Genomic DNA, 23,508 nt, shown 5'->3' on the forward strand with positions numbered 1-23,508 from the left:
CAGCCTACTCAAAGCTCTAGTTGAAGCTTTATAGCTGATTTGTGCTGGTGCATGAACTGTTTGCTAGATAGGCTTTTTTGCTACGTTTTTTTAAATGAAGGCACACTTCAAAGCATATTGTGGGTAATAAAAGAAGAAATATTTTTTCCGCATGTTCTAATTGCTTAATTTAACAACTCAACCGGTTGCTCTAATAGTTATGCAAGTTAGATACTTAAATAAGCTCATTTTATATTAGGAGATTAATTCCAAACTTGACAATTAACAACGTAAACTCAGCGGAAATCCCAGCGTAGAACTATGATTCAGCTACTCTGCCTCCAGTGAGACCCAAGCAAGAATATAGCAGTCCTGTGCCACTTTCAGAATAAGTTGGAGCCAACACAACAGCCCAGGAAGCCACTTTTATTATGTTATAATTCCCCTATCTGCTTACTGTGTTACAGACTTAACTTATTTGTGTCGTTAAGTGAAATAGGCCTGCACACTAGCTGCTGCAAGTATAGCTGCCACTTTAATGTGCCTAAGTTACACTGATACACTGACTGCTCAACTGTATCATGGGCACTAAGACATTCTGAAACTCATGTCTGTATGAAGAAATTTTAAGTCTTCTAAAATCACAATTAATTTTACCATAGCCCTCTGGATGCTGACTTGTCAACAGATTACTATCCCCCTATATTGTTTGCCTGCACATCAAAACTGCTGTCATCATCTCCCCGCGCGTACCCCCCACCCCTCTATCCTCAAAGTCCACCCTGACCTGAACCTTCTGTCATCTCCATCTAAGCTCCCCTTCCTCTCCCAAAGCTTCAAATGTCTCATTGCCACCCAGCTCCACACTCCCCTCCCAGGACTCCTGTTCATGTCCTTTCAAGTCTGAGCTCAGAAATCCTAGCAATAAACAATTGCACTTATTCAGCAGCTCTGCTTCCACTGAGACCCAAGCAAGAATGTAGCTCAGCCCTGTCGTTGTAGTAATTCCAGTCCAAGTCACAAAGATCAGTAGAAGAGAAGATTGTGGATAACTCTGGTAGCAATAGTAAAACCTTTCTCGGTTACAAATGACCACACTTCAAAAGTACTTCATTGGCTGGCTGTGAATTGCTTTAGGGTTGCCCTGAGGACAGGAAAGATGCTATTTAAATGCAAGTTCTCTCTCCTTTCCTTTCTCCTTTTGGATTCCGATGGCTCGAGGAAGATTCCGGTGGACTTGCAGGATATGAGAGATTTACTAACAGCAATAAATAAATGATCACTTGAAGGATAAATGTTGGACATGACATAAGAACTCCCTTGCTCCTCTTTGAATAGTGCCATGGAGCCTTTTACATTCGCAGGGTCTTGGTGTAACACCTCGTCCGAATTTGGCACCTCTTGAATCCAGCACTCCCTCAGTAGTGCAATGATGTGTCAATTTGGATTATGTGCTCCATTCCTGGAGTGTGACTTGAACCCAGACAAGAGTGCTACCACTGAACTAAGCTGGCACTTAATTAGTTTATCACCAAGAACACCTACTTCTACCTCAACAATAGTGTCTGCCTCCACCCTAGTTACAAATTTCTGTAAAGCAAGCTTTACAACTTTGTTTTACCCTATGGGTACAACGTCTCAAATCTGGCAATCTCTGGACCCAGTTTTTGGATTTTTCCGGATTTCGGTCAAGAAAATCAATAACATCAGTAACCTATCTTAAGACAAGTAGCCTAAAATCAGTAGGCTATCCTAAGATCAAAATACTAATGGTGGCGTGGGTCAGGTCGGGCTGGGTTGAGGTTCATTCGGTAAGGCTCGGACCAATCGCACACCATTTAAGACATAGCGGCGAGGCCGATAACTAGTCCGGCCCACCGTTTTTGGACAATAATTCCGGATTTTATTTTACTGAATATCAAATGTGGTTTTCGGACAATTCTGATTTTCGGACAGCCGGATTTGAGACGTTGTATCTGTACTTGCCAGTGTCGGCCTTCCCACTCTTTCACTTCTGTCAACTCCTGCTCTGCCTTCATTGGCACCGTTCAGCTATTTTGGTCCTACATTTCAATGGTCAACCCCTTGCTATCTCCACAAAGAATTAGCATATTGATTTGGATACTGAAATTTTCATGAGAAGCATATTGTTTATCTCAAATGGCCGGTTGAAGCAAAGGTTTACAATATTTGCTGTAATAGGTAAACCATTACAGTGGCACGTTAGCCCATCCACTGAGACCGATGGGTTTCACACCTAATTTTAGTAGCCTTTAGCAAAAAGTAGATAAACTACTAGATTTAACTGCTTTTCATTTGAGTACAGTGCTGTGACTGGGATCATTTATTGTTCCAGTATCTATGGGCTCAAGTTTCAGCCTGAGTTGCTCCTGTTTTTTTGGAACAACTAGTTTAGAATGGAGCATCCTAGAATTTGCAATTCTCAGCATTTAGTTTGCTCCCGTTCTAGCGTGTTAGAATAGTTCCATTTTAGAACAGATGTTTTTTTTCCAAAAGGGGGCATGTCCAGCCACTTTCGCCTGTTTTGCAAGTTTAGGCAGCGAAAACTTACTCCAAACTAGACAGGAGAATAAGAACCGGGGTGGAGGGTGAGAGGGAGAGGGAGGAAGGAGAAGAACGGTGGGGGGCGGGGAAGGGAGGAGAAGATGACGACTAAGCCGGGCCTCACCGAGGACTCCAGGCGGGGCCCGCATGCAGCCGATGCTGGGCTGCCGCCGACGCAGACTACTCTTTGGGCGGGGCCCGCCCCAGCGAGATATAGGGCGGGCAGCCGGGCCCGCCGAGGACTTCAGGTGGGGCCCGCATGCAACCGATGCCGGGCCACCGACGACTGTTCGGGCGGGGCCCGCCCCCAGTGAGAGGCCGTGGGCCCCGCCGACGCCGGCTCCAACGGGACTTCGGGCCCCTCCCCCAGCGAGAGCCCGGGCAAGCGGGCCCTGCCGCCGAGGTAAGATGCGTCAGGCCACTCGGCCCGGGATAGGGGCGACGTCCCTTCGGCCAGGGATAGGGTCGTCGCCCGGAGACGGGACGCTGGGAGCTACTGTGCACGCACGCTGCTGCCAGCACTGTTTTTGGCGCAGGACTGTAGCTCCGCCCCCAGCAGCTCCTGCTGCGCCGCGCCGAGGTGGAAATGGGCCTACAGCTATCTGAGAATCGCGAGGTAAGTATTCGGCGCAATTTTTGTTCTATAAATTAGGCGGGCCTCTCCGATGTGTGCCGTTTTAGCGGCCGTCCGAAACTTGAGCCCGATATGCTGCAAGAAAATGATATGCTTTTTGTGTGATGGTTTTAATCAAATTATTCCTACTAATACAACCACCATTGGTCCACCCTAGTGTGGTACAGCTCCAAATTCTCTCCAAACAAACCCAAGTTCACAGGAAAAAATATTTTTCACGTTATGTACATAGTATGAAAATTTCATGTCCATCATTATACCTTCCTGAAATACTGATTAAAAATGAGTGCAGCTATGTAACAACTTCACATGCTATTGCATGTTATCGAGATTCAACATGGAAAAAAGTTCAAATGGCTGCTTGATGCTGCACTGCATGTCAGGTTTTGCAGAAAATGCAGCGTGCATTTTCTTTACATCGAAGGAGATGAGTGCTGACAAAAGGCCTACTGTGATCACTCTTTTTAAGCTGCTTTTAAATTCAATGACAGCTGTGGTAGCACCGCCATTTCCTCCTGTGCATTGCAGAGCTGACTGCAACCTGGTTAAACCTTCCGAATTTAAGAAACCGGTACACCCAGATTTAAAAAGAATACAAACTGAAAATTGCTGGAAATACTCAGCAGGTCAGGCAGCCTCTGTGGCGAGAGAAACTGAGTTCACTTTTCAGGTCGATGACTTTTCACCTTTAAAGGGCTTGTGAAAACCCAGTTCTAATGACACTTAAAGGATTTTAAGGTTTGTGGGTCCTGTCCTTGCACATCAGTGTTTCTAATGTGGTTAAATAGTCCATGCGTGGGGTAGACGGTGAATAATTGTTGCAATTTCCTTTGAGCATTAATATGATAGGAAGTTGGTAAAATATATATCGGCCAGCTTGTTCATTTTAAAATGTAGTTATGATTGGTTTACAGCAAATACCTGGCAAGAAGAGAAGATTGCTTGAGTATACAAAATTGTTGTACAGTATTGTAAATGAGTGGAGTTCAAATAACATAGGATGGACAGAGCAATGACTTAAACTCCAGTCAAACAGTTCTAAACCTTGACATAGATGCATCATGTTTATCACTGCCCACGTATACAATAAGTCCCAAAGTGTTTTTCTCTCTTTATATTTCCAGAAAGAGCAAAATATATTGGGGGGGGGGGTGTTTCTTGACTACATTTGTAGCTGCTTAACTTTGTATGTTAATACATTGTTTTATTGTACAGCTCTGTGCCACATTTTCTTCACATAATCTAGTACTGTAATGTTTCTCAGGAGTAAATTCAAATCAAACATTTGTAAGTTTTTTTTTGTTTTCTGTCACCATTATTACTGTAATTGCTACCAGTTGCACACTTGTTTTCCTAAACATTTTATACCTAAAGCAAAGAGACCAAAGTACTATTTGTGATGGAGTGCACATATCCATTTTCTAGCCTCCATTGTTCTGAAACTAGTTCAAAGGAGGTGCATGAGAGTGGTTGCATGAGAGAGTGGTTATGGATGACTCTTCAATGTCTCCTCCATGTGGGAAATCCTGGTGTCCACATGATATGACCACATAATGGGCCCAAGTTTGGCCCTCCGGTTTTTTCGGCGCACTTACCTGAGGCATGCCGACTTTCTGCTCCCAAAACGGCGCCGAAAATGTAGTTCCGTATTCTCCGCGCTCTGTGGCCTCTCCCATGGCTTGGCGCGTCCATTAGGGGGCAGAGCTAGGGCCTTGCGTGAAAAACAGTGCCGGAAGCTCAATGCATGTGCACTGGAGGTTTTGCGCATGCACAGTAGCTCCTGCCCCCAGCCAGAGGTCCCTCGGAGAGAAGTCCCTCGGGAAGAAATCCAGTCCAGTCCTCAGAGAAGTCCAGCCCTCAGAGAAGTCCAACCCTCGGAGAAGTCCCTCGTGGAGAGAGAGTCGGTGCGTTCTCCCACCCCCAGCCCTGGCCAAAGGGCTTGCCAGTGTGTTCTCGAGTCGGTGCGTTCTCCCGCCCATATCCCCGGCCGAGTGGCCTCACCCACCGGCCCGATCCACTGACTTCCCCGGCCAGGTAGGACTTGAGTTTTATTTTTTATTTATTTATTATTGATGGTTTTTTATGCTTTTATGGTTATTATTGGTGTGCAAAGTCAAAGCGCATGGTATTGGGGGTAATGTACTGACGTGGATAGAGAACTGGTTGGCAGACAGGAAGCAGAGAGTCGGGATTAACGGGTCCTTTTCAGAATGGTAGGCAGTGACTAGTGGAGTGCCGCAGGGCTCAGTGCTGGGACCCCAGCTCTTTACAATATACATTAACGATTTGGATGAAGGAATTGAGTGTAATATCTCCAAGTTTGCAGACAACGCTAAACTGGGTGGCGGTGTGAGCTGTGAGGGCGATGCTAAGAGGCTGCAGGGTGACTTGGACAGATTAGGTGAGTGGGCAAATGCATGGCAGATGCAGTATAATGTGGATAAATATGAGGTTATCCATTTTGGGAGCAAAAACACGAAGGCAGAATATTATCTGAATGGCGGCAGATTAGGAAAAGGGGGGGAGATGCAACGAGACCTGGGTGTCATGGTTCATCAGTCATTGAAGGTTGGCATGCAGGTACAGCAGGCGGTGAAGAAGGCAGATGGTATGTTGGCCTTCATAGCTAAGGGATTTGAGTAAACGAGCAGGGAGGCCTTACTGCAGTTGTACAGGGCCTTGGTGAGGCCTCACCTGGAATATTGTGTTCAGTTTTGGTCTCCTAATCTGAGGAAGGACGTTCTTGCTATTGAGGGAGTGCAGCGAAGGTTCACTAGACTGATTCCAGGGATGGCTGGACTGTCATATGAGGAGAGACTGGATCAACTGGGCCTTTATTCACTGGCGTTTAGAAGGATGAGAGGGGATCTCATAGAAACTTATAAGATTCTGATGGGACTGGACAGGTCTGGAGAAAAAAATAGAGAGGGGCTAGCAGTGCTTAAAGTGGATAAGTCACCCGGTCCAGATGGATTGCATCCTCGGTTGTTGAAGGAAGTATGGGTAGAAATGGTAGTGGTGATGGCCTCAATCTTCCAGAGAGGGGTGCGGGGGGAAGGGAGCCAAAGATTGGCAGCAGTTATGCTCTGAAATTTTTGAACTCGATATTGAGTCATTGAGGAGAGCCAGCACAGATTTATTGAGGGCAAATCATGTTTGACTAACTTGATTGAGGTTTTTGATGAGGTAACAGAGGGTGGTTGAGGGCAGTGCAAAGAAACAATTTCAGGAAAAGAATGGTACTAACTGAATTGCTCTTCGAAAGAGCCAGCGCAGACTCGATGGGTTGAATGGCCAGGCTGCCTTCTGTGCTATTCTATGATTCTATTTTGACGATAAGAGTATTTATTGAACCAATTGTTGTAAGGAAGCTGAATGAAAACTGTTGCCACTTAAGCACCCCAAGTTCGTTATGGCCCGCACAGTTGATCATCTCCTTTGTACTGAATCAGACAATGACCCCTTTTAATCACTTTCTTTTTTTTTATAGCTAAAAGCAGTACGGATGGCAGTATTTACTGTATTTGTGTCTCTGTATGTACATGAGCTGTTAATCTGTTTTAATTCATACTAAATGTGTAATGTATGGAAAGTACACGTCAATACTTTACCTAAAAGTCAAAGCAGGCATGGTCTCCCATTAATGAATAGTAATTACTGTAATAAATTATTATTTTGCTATGTTCAGTTGGCAGCAGTCAAATGATTTTAATTCCAGTTTATGATCTGCATCTAAAGAAGTTTTGTTCTCCTGTTTTATCCCATAATTACCAGTCTTCAGAGTCAGAATATTAATACAAGCCTAATGAGTTTTTAATTTTAAAGCATATTTGTATTTTAGCCACCTTGTGCTGTCCAACTAGCAAACCCACAAGACAGGTTAAGGCAGATACTACCAAAACACTTGATTGCATCCAAGGAATAGGTGCAAGAAGTTAGCTGGTATGATGAGTAGTATAACTTGAGAACAATAGAAAATGCAAAAACTTGCTCAGTGATGTTGGGAACATGTAATATAATTGAAGGGTGAGTCTTATCATAAGTAGTTATTTTTGCACATCCCACTGTGCCTAGTTTGTTTATACTAAATACAGTACAGTGTTGACGTTTTCTTTTGAAAGCAAGAAACACTGGTCATATGGCTTTTACAAAATCATTTTGACACTTTTAGGTGTGGTATGATGCAAAGTCTTTGTAGATGTATTCACTGGTCAGTAATGCAACAAGAAAATGAGACAAGTCATCCATTTTGCTCTTCCAGCATAATATCACCCTGGTCCTGGCAGTTACTTCAGATGATATTGCATGTATACATTTCCAGCTGTGCAGTTCTAAAATTAGTATTTCTTTCTCTTTTTATAGTGGTTCAACAGCTCCTTTCAGCACACTTTTATGGAGTTTGTGAGAAACAGCAGTGGCTATTGCCCAGCACAACATAGCATCTCTGCAGACAAGTCAATCTGAGCAAGATCCTGAAGAAGACCACTTTGGATTAACCATCAAAAGTTTTTTTGATAAGAAGAGGAGAGATAACAGACTTGGCCTGTTCAGTATCTCCAGTTGTATTCTTACTGCCTTGCAATGCATCTCCAAATGGGGTGACTGGGTTGAATGTAGAATCGTTCATGGTTTGAAGGAGAGTGAATAACGAGAAGTGAAAAGAGGAGACTGACAAAAAGGTTCAAAATAATATTTCATTCTCTTGCTGCAGTAAGTCGTCCAAAATCCTATGAAGACAGTGCGCATGTACTAACTTGGAGAGATTGGGATCATTTGTAGACCTCGTACTGATATACTTCTGCGCCACTGGTTCCAACCCCATGGCCCGTATGAATCGCCCTGCACCCGTGGAAGTTTCTTACAAACACATGAGATTTCTCATTACCCACAACCCTACAAATGCCACACTGAGTGCATTTATAGAGGTGAGTCTTGAAGCTAAACAGAATATTTATGGTTTGGAGTATTCGAAAAGTAATCTAATAGATGTTCAAACTAAAACTCTGAATATGACCAGCTGAAGAGCCACTATGTGTTATGATAGATTGTGGTTCCCACTCACTCATATTTCAGAGAATCGTGCCTGTTGGTGATCTCAAAATGAGCTTTTTAGTGATTTTTGTATTTGAGTCCTGGTATCCTTGGAATAAAAACAGGAATAATAATGCACAACAAATTGGTCAACATCTAGAATTACATAGAAATTGCAGCACGGGAGCAGACTGTTTGGCCCAATCAGTCCATGTTGGTGTTTATCTTTCACACACACACTTGTCCAATTCTCTTTGCCTTCAACAGTTTATCTAACCTCTTAAATGTTGACTTAGTCTCTGCTTCAGTCACTAACTCTGGTAGTGCATTTCACAGCCTCATAACCCTCTTTTATTAAAAAAAAGCTTCTCCTGCTCTCTGTTCTCAATTTCTTAAATCTGAAAGTAAAAGATTAGAATTTCAGGTAGAACCCCATCAGAACTGATGTCCATTGATGAATTGCTTTTAAGTTTGAAGCTCAATAGGATTGTCCTGAAATTATGCCATCTGTCTTATTAGTTCCTTCACTCTCAAATAACTTCTCCAATGTTTTTGTTTGACAGGGGGAGATCTGGTCTCAAGTTTCCATCTTACCCTGCTTGTGTCTTACTGATTTTTACACTACTTTTGACTTTCATTTGTTGTTCCTTGCCGTCATGCAGCAAAGAACTCCTCTAGACTTGAGCTGATGTGTGACGTGAATGTTACTTTTCACTTAAGTGTCAAGCAATGACCATCTCCAACAAGAGGGTCGTAAATCTATGGAATTCTCTACCCCAGAGAACTGTGGAGCCTGGATCATTGAATATATTTAAGATGGAGATGGACAGATTTTTGAACGATAAGGGAGTTGAGGGTTATGGGGCGCGGGCAGTGAAATGATGCTGAGCCTAAGATCAGATCAGCCATGATCTTACTGAATGGCGGAGCAGGCTCGAGGGGCCAAATGGCCTACTCCTGCTCCTATTTCTTATGCTCAAGAGAGAGTCCATCCACCTCCCCATGGCATTCAATGGCATTACTATTGCTGAGTTCCCCCATCAGCAACATCCTGGGGGTCACCATTGATCAGAAACTCAACTGGACCAGCCACATAAATACAGTGGCTCCGAGAGCAGGTCAGAGGCTGGGTATTCTGTGGCGGGTGGTTCAATCCCAAAGCCTCTTGTATCGCCTACAATGCACATGTCAGAAATGTGATGGAATACACTCTACTTGACTGCATGGGTGCATCTGCAGCAATGCTCAAGAAGTTTGACAACATTCAAGACAAATCAGTCTACTTAATCGGCACCTCATCCACTAGCCTAAACATCCACCGGTGTACCTTGGCTGTAGTGTGTACCCTGGGTTAGAGAAATGGGAAAACATCCAGATGTCTCACTGCTGATTACTATCCAGTGACATTGCTGGAATTGAACAAATGTAGATGGTGAAGGAGGATGGGATATTTACTTCCAGAGTTTAACAGTTTGATATCGAGGATAATGCAAAAAGGATGTCTGCTTTGGGCAAGATAGATACCAGTCTCTTACTGACAGGATGATGTAAAATTCCATCTGTTCTGCCCTATACCATTTTGTGGGATTGCAGAAAGTCTTGTTACATTGTTATGTTCAATAACTTGGGTTTATTCACTCTCCCTTGGTAACCAGTGTTGCTAAATGTAATAAATACTTTGAATTCATTAAAAATAAATTGTTAATTTCTCCATTAAGCCATCTTTGAATTTCACAGACAGGGCTCCAACATGTTGAGACCTGTAGATTATAGCTGTAGAATTTCTTACAATAATTACTGAAGACTTGAGCAGGGAATGAATACCTTTTAAATTGCATTTTAGACATATAAACTGAAAGCTTTCAACCTGAAAGGATCCAAACTGAAACCGTGGCATATTTCAGATTGCAGTGCTGTTGAATATCTGATCTAGTTTCCTTTTTGCTGTTTTTCTGGGAGGCCAGACATGTGCAAGTGTTCCTGTGGATATTTACTGACCTTTTACTCTGCTTGATTGGGGTGAATAGCTTGCAACAACTACTAAATTGCATTCAGCTTGAAGAGGCTGATCCTAATCTTAATAATGTCCAGGCCTTATAGTAAGGAAATGTTACTGCTTCAGAAATTTGTAACAATAATGTTAAAATGAAACTAATATTTAATATGAAACTCTCATAAGCTGCTCAATAGTGGAGTTCCGAGAGGTATTTGCATTGTCATAATCTGAATTGGAATATTCACTTTCCCTGCTCCCCTGCACAAATTCAACACATGCAAAATCTCTTCAATAGAAGTATGAAGTACAAGGGGAAAATAAGTAAAAACTACTGTGAATGTACAGTAGGTTAGTCAGCATCTGAAGGAGAAATAGCTTAATGTTTTGGGTGTGACCTTTCATCTGATTCAAAATTAAGTGCAGGTTAACTGCATCAAATATAAAAGCACCATCGTTCTGAAGTGGGAAAGACTATACTCAGAGGAATAATATAATGCATATACTGTATTTTTGTAGTCCACTACACTGAAGTAGAAATGGACCCTTTTTTGGAGGTGGGAAAGAAAAAGCACATTCAGTGCCAGATGCGTTCTTCATAAATGGCCCACTGAAAACTCACTAGGTAAGATGTTCTGGTCAGGGGATGTATTCAAAGAATCAGTATTCAGCCAGCTGTCTGTACTGCAATAAAATTGGCATCATTCCCAGTCTGGATGTACCAATGCAATGGAACTATTTGATACCAGCTAAAATTTTCTTTGAATATATTTTTAAATAAATATATTCAATTTGCTTTTAAAAATAAATCGAAAGAAATGAGCCTACAATACAGAAAGACGCACAACCTGATACCATGGCGCCAGTGTGCCGACTTGTTGCTATTGACGATTGATTTGCTCTGATTTCAAACTAATTCACCTTTAGTACAAACAAAGCTCTGTGCTAATTTAAATAGCAACCGCCTGTATATTAAGCACACAAAGAAAGTGGTTTTCCAGTGTAACCATCCTGATGCTACTGTACCAGTATAGAGTCAATATTGCTGGCTGCATGATTTCAAGTGATTTCTTTCCAGAACGGCAGAGTAAACATCTTACATTTGAGGAGCAGGAGGAAGAGGTTGAAAGGAGTGGGTCGACAGTGTATGCTATAAGAGTATAAAGAGAAGAAGGATTCTATTTAACCAGTACTGCAATCCTATTTCATTGGACCAGAATGTGTATGTAGCCCCTCAGCTGGAAGTTTGTACTGCAGAGAGCTCATTAATTCTAACTTGGAAGTGTTGCCAGTTTAAACTACAGTGGAGGACGGCAGTATTTTGAGAATGTCTGCCACTAAAATACTGTGGGAGGACCTGGAGTTGTTTCTTTGGGGGACGGCAGGATTTATAGTGTTAGCATAAGTAATGAGAATCTATCTGTTTCTCTAGTGGTCTTTTCTTATACTGTACAGACGAAATAGAGAAAATGTCAGGTTAATGGCAAGACGCACATTTCTCAAGTTAAAACAATAGTTTTGTAGAATTGAGGCATTATACAATTCTGGAGCCATTATGGAAATAAGAATGGTTTCTTATAATTTACTAGATTACGCCTACTAATGTAGATAACATTTCATAAACAGCCAACTGTTCCATTATGGACCTTTACAGATTTACCTGCCTCCAGTTCAGAGTTCCCTGAATTCTCCAAACTAACCCTGATAAACCTGATGTAATAATCTAGGTACGTTCTTAGAAGATTCGGTTTTAGTTGTGGATCCCAAAGGTCTTCAAGGAGGCACTTTACCACTGTAATTCTGAGGAAGATCCTATCCAAAATATGACCCTCTCTTACCCTTTAAGATGTTGCCTGAAAAGGTCAATTCTTCAGCTTCATTCTTGAGACTCTTGTTTTGGAAAGGGAGGTAGCTTGCATCCAGTCCTGTTCAAGACTGAATGTTGCCTACTGTTTAGTGGTTCAAATCTATGTCCAGGCATGAAGTGTCTGATTTGTTTCTCTCTCGAATTCTGAGTGCACATTTTACATAGATAACAAAAACAGTGAAATCACATGACACACACAATGTAGAGATGTGTGGAGTTTGGTAGCATGTTCACATTGCAAATTTTTTACATTGCAGTTTCCATTTGCACTGACACTGAAGGTGTTTTGTAAGTCCAGAGTCAGGGCCCAAACATGGTCTTGAGTGAGACTCCCTGGAAGGGCCCTGCTTCATCGATAAGAAAACAATTTTCTACATTGCAACAGTGACTACACTTCAAAAGGCTGTAATGTGCTTTGGAACGTCCAGTGATCATGAAAGGTGCTATCTGAATGCAAGTCTGTCTGGTTTTTTTCAGTTTGTCACATAGAACCATAGAAAATAGGTGCAGGAGTAGGCCATTTGGCCCTTCGAGCCTGCAACACCATTCAATATGATCATGGCTGATCATTCACTTCAGTACCCCTTTCCTGCTTTCTCTCCATACCCCTTGATCCCTTTAGCTGTAAGGGCCATATCGAACTCCTCTTGAATATATCCAACGAACTGGCATCAACTCTCTGCGGTAGGGAATACCACAGGTTAACAACTCTGAGTGAAGAAGTTTCTCCTCATCTCAGTCCTAAATGGCTTACCCCTTATCCTTAGACTGTGTCCCCTGGTTCTGGACTTCCCCAACATCGGGAACATTCTTCCTGCATCTAACCTGTCCAGTCCCGTCAGAATTTTATATGTTTCTATGAGATCCCCTCTCATCCTTCTAAACTCCAGTAAATGCAGACCCAGTCAATCCAGTCTCTCCTCTTATGTCAGTCCTGCCATCCGGGGAATCAGTCTGGTGAACCTTCGCTGCACTCCCTCAATAGCAAGAACGCCCTTCCTCAGATTAGACCAAAACTGAATGCAATACTCCAGATTGAGGCCTCACCAAGGCCCTGTACAACTGCAGTAAGACCTCCCTGCTCCTATACTCAAATCCCCTAGCTATGAAGGCCGACATACCATTTGCTGCCTTCACCGCCTGCTGTACCTGCATGCCCACTTTCAGTAACTGATGAACCATGACACCCAGGTCTCGTTGCACCTTCCCTTTTCCTAATCTGCCGCCATTCAGATAATATTCTGCCTTCGTGTTTTTGCCCCCAAAATGGATAACCTCACATTTATCCACATTATACTGCATCTGCCATGAATTTTCCCACTCACCTAATCTGTCCAAGTCACCCTGCATCCTCCTCACAGCTCACACCTCCACCCAGCTTAGTGTCATCTGCAAACTTGGAGATATTACTCTCAATTCCTTCATCTAAATCATTGATGTATATTGTAAATAGCTGGGGTCCCAGCACTGAGCCCTGCGGCACCCCACTAGTCACTGCCTGCCATTCTGAAAAGGACCCGTTTATCCCGACTCTCTGCTTCCTGTCTGCCAATGAGTTCTCTATCCACGTCAATACATTACCCCCAATACCATGTGCATTAATTTTGCACACCATCACTGGACAGACACAACAGTCCAATGTCAAATTGGATGCAAAATTGCTATGAATGCTGCAAACTGAACTGTAAACAGTGGAATAAATGTAATTTTCACATTTGCAGCATTCTTTCTTGGACAGTCAAAGTTTCAGTGTTTGGATAGCACCAGTCTCAGCTGCAGTTACTAAGCGTGCTGATGAGAAGTGGTAGACTTATGTAGGTCAAGCTAAATGGTACAATTTAGCTTGAGGAGCAATAAGAAGTTTGGAATTATGTGCCGTTTGTCATTCTTGACCTTGGAGAAAACAATCCTGGAATTGAGTGGAAATTAAAGGGCTGATAAAAATGGGAATAATCTGAAGAAAGCAATGGTTCAATTCTCACTTGCACTTCAGATATGAAATGTTGTACAATTTCCAAAATCTTAATTACAAATATAGTTGGAATATTAACATATTAAACATCGAAAAATATCCCATGGGGATTTACAGAGGGAAAACTAAAGGAAAATAATAAATTCTACATAAAATAAGCGACCAGTTAGTTTAAAGACATTTACCAGAAAAATACTAGAATCTTTGCTAAAGAATGAGGCTTGGATTTCTAAAAGGAAGGTCATGTTGAACCAACCTTATTGAATTATTTGAAGAAATAACAGACAGAGTACACATGGGCAATGCAGTGGATGTGGTATACATGGACTATCAGAAGGCCTTAGATAAGGTGCCACATACGACATGCTTAACAAAGGACAAGGCAGATGGAGTCGGGGACCAGGTTGCAGAATATTTGAAAGCTGGTTAGAAAACACAAAACAGAGGGTAAGAGTTGAGGGAAGTTTCTCAGAGTGGCAGAAAGTGGAAAGTCGTAGGGATCTGTGCTGGGACCACTGGTTAACCATATGCATAAATCATTTGGACTCGGGAATTGGAGGATGGTGTCTGAATTTGCAAATTGCATCAAATTGGGACTATAGCTAACAATGTGGAGGATTGCACCAAAATACAGGACAACAAACAGGCTCGCAGTATGGGTGGATAAATGGCAAATTAAATTCAATATAGCAAAGTGAGAATTGTTTCATTTTGTTAAGAGTAAGGAGGCCACTTATTCCTTGGAAGGCAAGAAACTAAATGGTGTCGGGGTGCAGAGAGATCTGGGAATACTGTTAGATAAATTGGTAAAATATGTCTGCCTTAGTAGTGGTGGAACTCTTGCCTCTGAGTCACATGGTCATGGGTTCAAGCTCCACTCCGGAGACTTGGAATGTATAATCCAGGCTGGCACTTCAGTGGCGTGTTGCACTGTCAAAGGTGCTGGAATCTGAACTTTCAGAATCTTTACTGTCTTCTCTTGTTCTCTATCTTTCTTATTCTCCACCCCTCTTCAAAAAATATATATTTTTCTTGTTTCTCATTTGTGTGTCAACTGAACCCTTTTATAATAATTGCTCCCCTGGTAATTTATTCAGTACTTCTATCACACTGTATGTGAAATCTATTTATCTTTGTGAAATAATACTGACTGAATTTACCAACAATTTCCCAGTTTAAAAAAAATGATGTCTCCTAGTTTTTGAATCCTTCATCAGTGCCCAATAGTGTATCTTTTGCAGTAATGCAGGAATCTTTGAACAATGCCTGCTGGTCATGTGTGTCCCAACTACACAGCCTCTTAGCTGATCATCCCTCCTCTGTATGATGACCAGATTGTGTACTTAACTAATTTTAGCTTCGTATACTTCGAGACCATTTCAGGAAAGGTCTGAGTGCACGTATTTGTGGCATGAAACGGTTTCCTATTCTTGGTTTTATAAATAGAGACACAAGTACAAAAGCAAGGATGTTATGCTAAACCTTTAAGTCACTGGTTAGGCCTCAGCTGGACTATTGTGTCCAATTCTGGGCACTACACTATAGGAAGGATGTCAAGGCCTTAGAGAGTGCAGAGGAGGTCTACCAGAATGATCCAAGCTATGAAGAACTTCAGTTGTGTAAAAAGACTAGAGAAGCTGGGGTGGTTCTCTTTCAAGCAGATACAGTTAAGGGGAGATTTAATGGGGGGGTTGGGGGGGGGGGAAATTGCGGTCGGAGGCTTTCTTCTGACGAACGTCTCCGACCAGAAATTTTTTAACGAAAACCTGGTGGTCCCGGAGGAATGTAGAATACCGGTCGGAGACCTTCATTCGCAGTGCAGCATACGGGAACTTGTCCTCCAGGTACGTATTCGTATCCTGGAATCACGGCCTGGACCAGTATTCCCATTGATAATAATGGGAATTCCGTTTTTACGAGCTCCCATTACTATCGATGAGAATACCCTCCTAAAACAAGAAGCACAACACAATAAATATAAAAACATCTCCTATTCAAAATTAATTAAAATTGAATGTGATTAAATGTTTTAAATATATATATTTTTTGAAATATTTTAATGTGTTTTAATAGGGTTAAAAATAAATTTACCTTAATGGACAGGGTTTTTACTATAAAAATGAGTGATTAAATTTAATTTTTCTATATTTTAAAGCTCTTGCGCTGTTAAAAGTAGTCCATATACCTGTTTTTACCAGGACTAAGTTTAAAGGACATTCGCTGGGCAAGAGTTGGGCAAATAGCCCAATCTCTGCCCCGCGGATGTCCTTCCTATGGAGATGCATTCGATCTGTCAAAATAAATTTCTCACTCTGAGAACCAGCATTTGCGAGGCCTCTTCTGGCAAGGCTGCAATTTTCGGCCCATTAGAGACATTCAAAATTATGACGGATTTTGATTGTAAGTAGGGAGAAACTGATTTCACTGACCAAAGGGTCATTAATCAGAGGACACAGATTTAAGAAAATTGGCAAAAGAAACCGAGGCGAGATGAGAGTTTTTTTTTCATGCAGTGTGTTATGATCTGGCATGCACTGTCTATGGAAACCGATTCAAAAATAACTTTAAAAAAGAATTTGAACATATACTTGAAAATTTACACGACTATGGAAGCAGGGGAGAGATATTAATTGGATAGCTCTTGCAAAGAGCTGACATAGGTACGATGGGTTGAATGGCCTCCTTCTGTGCTATATTATTCTATGTTTCTAATGCTAAAATTTAGCAGTGTTGGCTATTAAAATCCCAGGATTGAAAGTATGGAAAACCGAAGTCTTGCAATTACTGATACGTTGAGCCTAGTTCATAATTTTTGTTACATCTGCATCAACAACTACTACTGGTATTTATATAGCACCTTTTAATGTTGTAAAACATCCCAAGACATTTGAAACCAAACCAAAGAAGAAGACATTAGGGCAGGTAACAAAGCTTGATCAAAGTGGTAGGTTTTAAGGAGCATCTTAAAGGAAGAGAGGCAAAGAGGTTTATGGAGGGAATTCCACAGCTTAGGGCCGAGACAGCTGAAGGTTTAAAGAAGTTGAAGATGTACAAGATCAAAATTGGAGGAAGGTAGAGTTCCAAGAAGATTGTAGGACTGGAGGTGGTTACAGAGATAGGGAAGGGCGAATCATTGAGAGATTTGAACAGGAGGATGAGCATTTTAAAATCAAAATGTTCAGCGATTGAGAGCCATTGCAGGTCATAGAACACAGGGGTGATGGGTAAGTGGGACATAGTGCGGGTTAGGATACGATAGAGTTTTGGATGAGCTTAAGTTTATGGAGGTTGGAATATGGAAGGTCGTCCAGGAGAACATTGGAATAATTGAGTCTGGCGATAACAAAGGCTTGGAGAAGGATTTCAGCAGCCAATGGGCTGAGGAAGGGGCAATAAGACGGAGACGGTCTTGGTGGTGGTAAGGGATATGGGGTCAGAAACTCAGCTCGAGGTCAAACAATTCTTTCAGTAGTTTCAAGTTCATTGCAAACCATGTGCTAGCTGATCGGTCTGCCTAATTGGCAGTAGTGATAAACAGCTAATACTGCAAATGAATTAATCATGCTTTTTCAATTAAAAAATAATGTTTTTCAACTTCTGTAGCCACCAGTTAGGGCATTTTGAATATGGCCAAAATGAAGAACCTGCAGTCAAATTTTACTGACTCCCATTTGCTTGATGAGAATCAACTCCATCTTCACTCTTGCAAAGTTCTATTTTTTTTCTTCCTTCTAAGAAAGTGAGAATCAAAGCAGAAAGATCTTAATTTGAATTAGTTTGATGCAGACTGTAACTATATTTAAAAAATCGTCTCCTGTCACAAGGAGAATATAAGCCCAAGTGTCTGTGATTCCTTCAATCGTCTCCCAGAATGTCTCTTCCAGTATTAGTTCTTAAATAGTACGTTTCCATGTGCTTTCCTCCCCTTTAGGAGCTGCAAAAGTATGGTGTGACCACTGTTGTGAGAGTATGTGATGCCTCGTATGACAAGACTCCACTGGAGAATGAAGGTATTGCAGTAATGGTAAGTACAGGCTTCATTTTAAACTTCCATTTGGTCCAAGCAATCATATGAACGTTTGCAGGTTGAAATTTTCAAAAATTCTAAAATTTTAACAGGGCAAAAACAATAAAAACTTGGCGCTGTTAAAGATTTGTGAATAAATAAGCATTTTTGCTCCATTGGAAACTTACTATCTCGGGAATTAGTCATGACCCTATGTAATCAACATGCTGTGGCACTGGATCACCTCATACTTACTGGAATTAAGCCAAACTTAATAAATGAATGCCTCTTATCACATCGAGGTCCTTTTTTTAAAAGTAGCAGCGATGGAAACTGGTTGGATTTACGCAGCTCTAATACTCTCCTAATATTCGTTCAAATAATATAAACTGTTGAAGCATTACTTTCCTTACTAGCTTTCCTTACTTTTCTGGAATCCTATAAAGGTACATTTGGATCCATTCGTGCAATTGGTAGTCAACTGTACTCTTGCCATCTCTGTTCAAAAACCTCCCAAGAACCATTCTCTTTGCCATCGCACCCCCTCACCCCACCCAAATATTCTCCTTTCTCTCCCCCCCCCCCCCCCCTAATTCCCCACCTCGGATGTCTTCCTGTATATGGTTTTTTTCTCACATTTATGAATTTAACTTCCCATCATCAGGCACTTGGGTTTCTTCAGAAGAATTGATATGTTGTAAATCTTGCATCGTGCATATTTAACTGTTACCACAGACATTGCCTGACCCACTGAACACTTTTAACACACACACACTTTGAGCAACATTTTTTTTTTTAGATACAGCATATGGCAAAGTGTTCAACTTCAAAAAGCAAAAGCGACATGGGAACTTTTGATAACTGCTACAGACACTAAGGTTTACAAAAGGTTGTCACTTCAATCTCGACTGTGCTGCCAGCTACTCCTACAGAAAGGATTAGTTGCCTGAGAACACACTTACTGCATCACAGAACAACCTGCTCTAAAGGTACATTGGTAGAGTACTAGAAGATATTGGCAAAAGATTTCCTGCCGATTTATGCCAATGCATATTTTCCTACGCACAGCTCTGGCGTTGCGCTCACCGAAAACAGTTAGAAGTTAATTCGCGTAGCCCACTCCTCTTTAAAATCAATGGTGATCGCAATTTTCCTGCATTTAAGCCAGTTTTCATGCCCACTACCACTTCGACTTAAAAAAAATGTCAATGGCAATATTTATTGCTTCAAGATCAAGATTCAACTCCCTTGTTAGCAAAGATTAAGCAACTAGGATATTTTGAGTATCCACTACTTGCACCTGGGATTTTCAATCTTAATATTGCCACACCATACATCTGCAGCCCAATCAATTTGAAAATTGAGATCTTCAGTCTTAATCAAACGGAGAACTTTTAAGATGGTGACTGTGCCGTCACTTCACTTTTTAGATCAGCATTTGAGTGCCTGATCCACCGTTACACTCGCTCATTTTTTAATGGGAAAACCAGCAGAATTTGGAGCAAGTTAACAACGGCGTTATCGGTGAGATTTACAGTGTACGTCTCCAATCCCTCTGTTGCAGGAAATTTTCGGGGGTGGGGGGGTTGCGGTATATTGTTCATGCTGGTAGTGAAAAATAGAGAAGAGGGATCTAGGAAATGGAACTAACTTTTAATAAACGGTGCAAAAATGTCTCCTTATTCTTCCCCTCTTTCGCCCCCCTCAAAGTTGTATAGGTGTAATTAATGAATGCATAAAGCATTCGCAACTCAATGACAAAGCGCTCTCTTCTCTGAACTGTTTAGAGTCTGCAACTAATGTTCTTTTATGCCGGTTCCAGAGATGAAACAAACTTATGCAATGTGCACTTAGGCAATATTCCGAGAGCCGATCAATCCTTTAATTAGTTACAATTACCCAGCAGTGGTAGATGAACAATCTGAGTATCCTTTGTGCTCTTCTTCCCCCTCCACCAAGACCACCCGCCCTCCTTTCCAAGTCATAGTCAGCTGATGTTTGCTAACCTAAAGATTGTGAGATGCAGGAAGTTCAGTTGTATTCTTTGTATTGCAGCTTTTGAACATGTGAAATAGACTATACATTTCCTCAAGTTGTGGTTTGAAAACAAATTTCCTTCCTGTGGTTGAACTGGAATGGACTTGTTTTTTTAAGTGTAATGAGATTTGGTCTGTCTGCTGTCAGTTGAGTTTTGTTTCCAAAAAAATTGGAGACATTTGCTATTACAATTTTGGGCTGTTATATCTCAAATTCAATGCCAAGATCTACTCCTGTAAGCAAGCCCTCACCTTCACTCCACATGAACAGAAGTGTGACCATTAGATCCACAATATGTGGTAATGTAGCTTTGCCCAAGTTAAAACAGAATACCATTATAACCATTAATAAGCTCTGTTCAAACGACACAAGTCTTCATGTCATACTGGTCTTTGGATAAGAGAAAGATAAATGCTCTGTTAAACCATGTACCTTTAAATTCATGAATCAGGTTTATATTAAAAGTAAAAAATTAAATAGCAAAAGATCAACAGAGCAAATTCTACTGGATTATTACATAAAACTTTACAACTCCTCAGTTCATGAAGTAATAGGAGGTGATTTCACTGTAGAAGCATATAGATTTGCAACATCGGTCATTTGTCCCATGGTGTCTGCCAGCTTTTTGCCAGAGCAATCCAAAGCTAATCCCACTGCCCCATTCTCTGTCACTATAGCCCAGTATTTTACTCTGCTTCAAATGCTTATCTGCTTTTCCTTGGAAAATAGTGCTATCTGCAAAGGATTCCATACTCTTGACACCTTTTCTAATCAGAAAACCAGCAGAATTTGGAGCAAGTTAGCAACGACAATATCGGTGAGATTTACGGTGTACATCGCCAATTCCTCTGTTGCAGGAAATTCTGTGGTGGGGGGGCGGCGGGGGTTATGTTCATGCTGGTAGTGAAAAATGGAGAAGAGGGATCTAGGAAATGGAACTAACTTTAATGGTGCAACAACTAAAAGACATTTCTGCTTATCTCCCTGCTGGCCCGGTAACACTTTGAAATGAATGGCCCCTTACCACTGATTCCACAAACAAAGGGTATAATTTTCCCAATTTATCCTGTCAAACCCCTTCATGTTTAGGATTTCCAGTTATCAAACAATGGACACACTAGCGCCTGGCTGGCTTCTTTGTACAATATAGCCGCCTCTGTGAGCCTAGATATTGGGAATAATGATATGTGTCTGCAGCATCCAGACCTGTAACATGCTGTCAGAGGCCTATGTGACTGAGTGCTTGCAAGAATCAGCCATAATGAGGACAAACTGTCCATATGTGGCATTTCCAGCCAGAGAGAAACAATAGCACCATGAATGCATCCGAGTATTTTCAAATGGTACGTTCTCGGCCTTATTTTTAAAAAATAGATTCCTATGGCATCAACAGGACAGATTTCAGACTTGTCATACCACATATTGAGGATTGAGGTATATAAAATTGAGGGGCCTGGATCGGGTGGATAGGAAGGACCTGTTTCCCTTGGCAGAGGGGTCAACAACCAGGGGTCATAGATTTAAAGTAATTGGTGGGGAGGGAGGTTTAGAGGAGATATGAGGGGACATTTCTTCACCCAGAGGGTAGTGTGGATCTGGAACTCAGGTTTAGACAGGTTAGATGCAGAAAGAATGTTCCCAATGTTGGGGAAGTCCAGAACCAGGGGTCACAGTCTAAGGATAAGGGGTAAGCCATTTAGGACCGAGATGAGGAGAAACTTCTTCACCCAGAGAGTGGTGAACCTGTGCAATTCTCTACCACAGAAAGTTGTTGAGGCCAATTCACTAAATATATTCAAAAAGGAGTTAGATGTAGTCCTTACTACTAGGGTGATCAAGGGGTATGGCGAGAAAGCAGGAATGGGGTACTGAAGTTGTATGTTCAGCCATGAACTCATTGAATGGCCTACTCCTGCACCTATTTTCCATGTTTCTATGAAAGGGTAGTAAAGGCAGAAACCCTCATCACATTTAAAAAATACTTGGATGTGCCATTAACTACAGGGCTACGGACCAAGAGCTGGACTGTGGGATTAGGTAGATAGCTCTTGGTCAGCCGGTGCGGACACAATGGGTCAAAATGGCCGCCTTCCGTGCTGTAAATTTATGATATCCGCGGCATTAATAAGACTTGTCTATTTCCACCTCTGTAACATCGCCCATCTCCGTCCCTGCCTCAGCTCATCTGCTGCTGAAACCCTCATCCATGCCTTTGTTGCCTCCAGACTTGAATAGTCCTGGCCGGCCTCTCACATATTACCCTACATAAACTTGAGGTCATCCAAAACTCGCTACCCAGGTCCTAACTTGCAACAAGTCCCGTTCACTACATTGGCTCCCAGTTAAGCAACACCTCGATTTCAAAAATCTCATCCTTGTTTTCAAATCCCTGCATAGCCTTGCCCCTCCCTATCTCTGTAATCTCTTCCAGCCCCATAACCCCACCCCCAGAGATATCTGCGCTCCTTAATTCTGCCTTCTTGGGCATCCCTGATTATGATTGCTAAACCATTGGTGGCCGTGCTTTCAACTGCTTAGGCCCTAAGCTCTGGAATTCCCTTCCTAAACCTCTCTACCTCTCTTTCCTCTTTTAAGATGCTCCTTAAGACCGAACACTATAATCAAGCCTTTGATCATCTACCCGAATTTCTCCTTTTGTGGCTCGGTGTCAAATTTTTTGTCTTCATACTCGTGAAGCGCCTTGGAACTTTTCACTGCATTTAAGGTGCTGTTTGAATACAAGTTGTTGTTGGTTCCTAATGATCTGTGAACTCTTTCCCACTACTGAACGGAATGATAAAAGATTAGCAGTCGGATGTTTACGATGAGCAAGTGGGAAAAGAACTACAATTGGAAGTTATAACGTAACAGACGTAAATAATTTGTTTTCACCAGAATATGCACAATTTTTTGTGTTTCTTTCCCTTTCTTTTCCACACAATTCCTTTCAATTAAAAAAAAAAACATGCACACAAATCAGTTATGGAATTGATTGAAGATGGTGTTTGTCCTTTCAGGTTCACTTATTTATATCTTGGAACATTAATTGAGATTTTTTTCAGGTGTCTTGCTATGAAAAGCATCATTCATTAGCTGTTTAATACAGGTTCATCTTGTACCATTTTTTAAGCAGCAGGCATGTATTGAATATGAGGGCAAGTCGATAGCAAAGTTCTCTTTGTTGCAGCATAAAGCCAAGTGTTTTACTTCTACTTTTACCTTTTTTAAGGATTGGCCATTTGATGATGGTGGCTCACCTCCATCGAAAATTGTGGATGATTGGCTTACTTTGCTTAAAACGAAGTTTACCGAAGAACCTGGTTGTTGTGTCGCAGTGCATTGTGTTGCTGGCCTTGGGCGGTAGGTATACAAAAACATTGGCCAATGTCTAACATACCACATGTCTTTTATTAAGGAGGAGTTG

The 23,508-nt window shown here is 41.7% G+C and overlaps 1 protein-coding gene across 9 annotated transcripts in view; it reads left to right on the plus strand.

Moving 5' to 3' along the window:
* The window catches only part of LOC139277271 (protein tyrosine phosphatase type IVA 3-like), a 149,194-nt gene that overhangs the window by 119,116 nt on the left and 6,570 nt on the right, over nucleotides 1-23,508 (plus strand). For 8 of the 9 annotated variants that reach the window (XM_070895534.1, XM_070895519.1, XM_070895577.1 and 5 more), the window contains 3 exons: nucleotides 7,541-8,103; nucleotides 17,973-18,065; nucleotides 23,314-23,444. In XM_070895534.1, the coding sequence (XP_070751635.1) occupies nucleotides 7,999-8,103; nucleotides 17,973-18,065; nucleotides 23,314-23,444 (329 nt within the window). In that variant the 5' untranslated portion in view covers nucleotides 7,541-7,998. The remainder of the gene's footprint in view (nucleotides 1-7,540; nucleotides 8,104-17,972; nucleotides 18,066-23,313; nucleotides 23,445-23,508) is intronic. The other variant, XM_070895585.1, reaches the window with a different exon arrangement.

This window comes from Pristiophorus japonicus, chromosome 1, assembly GCF_044704955.1.
Source record: "Pristiophorus japonicus isolate sPriJap1 chromosome 1, sPriJap1.hap1, whole genome shotgun sequence".
Classification (NCBI taxonomy): Eukaryota; Metazoa; Chordata; class Chondrichthyes; family Pristiophoridae; genus Pristiophorus; species Pristiophorus japonicus.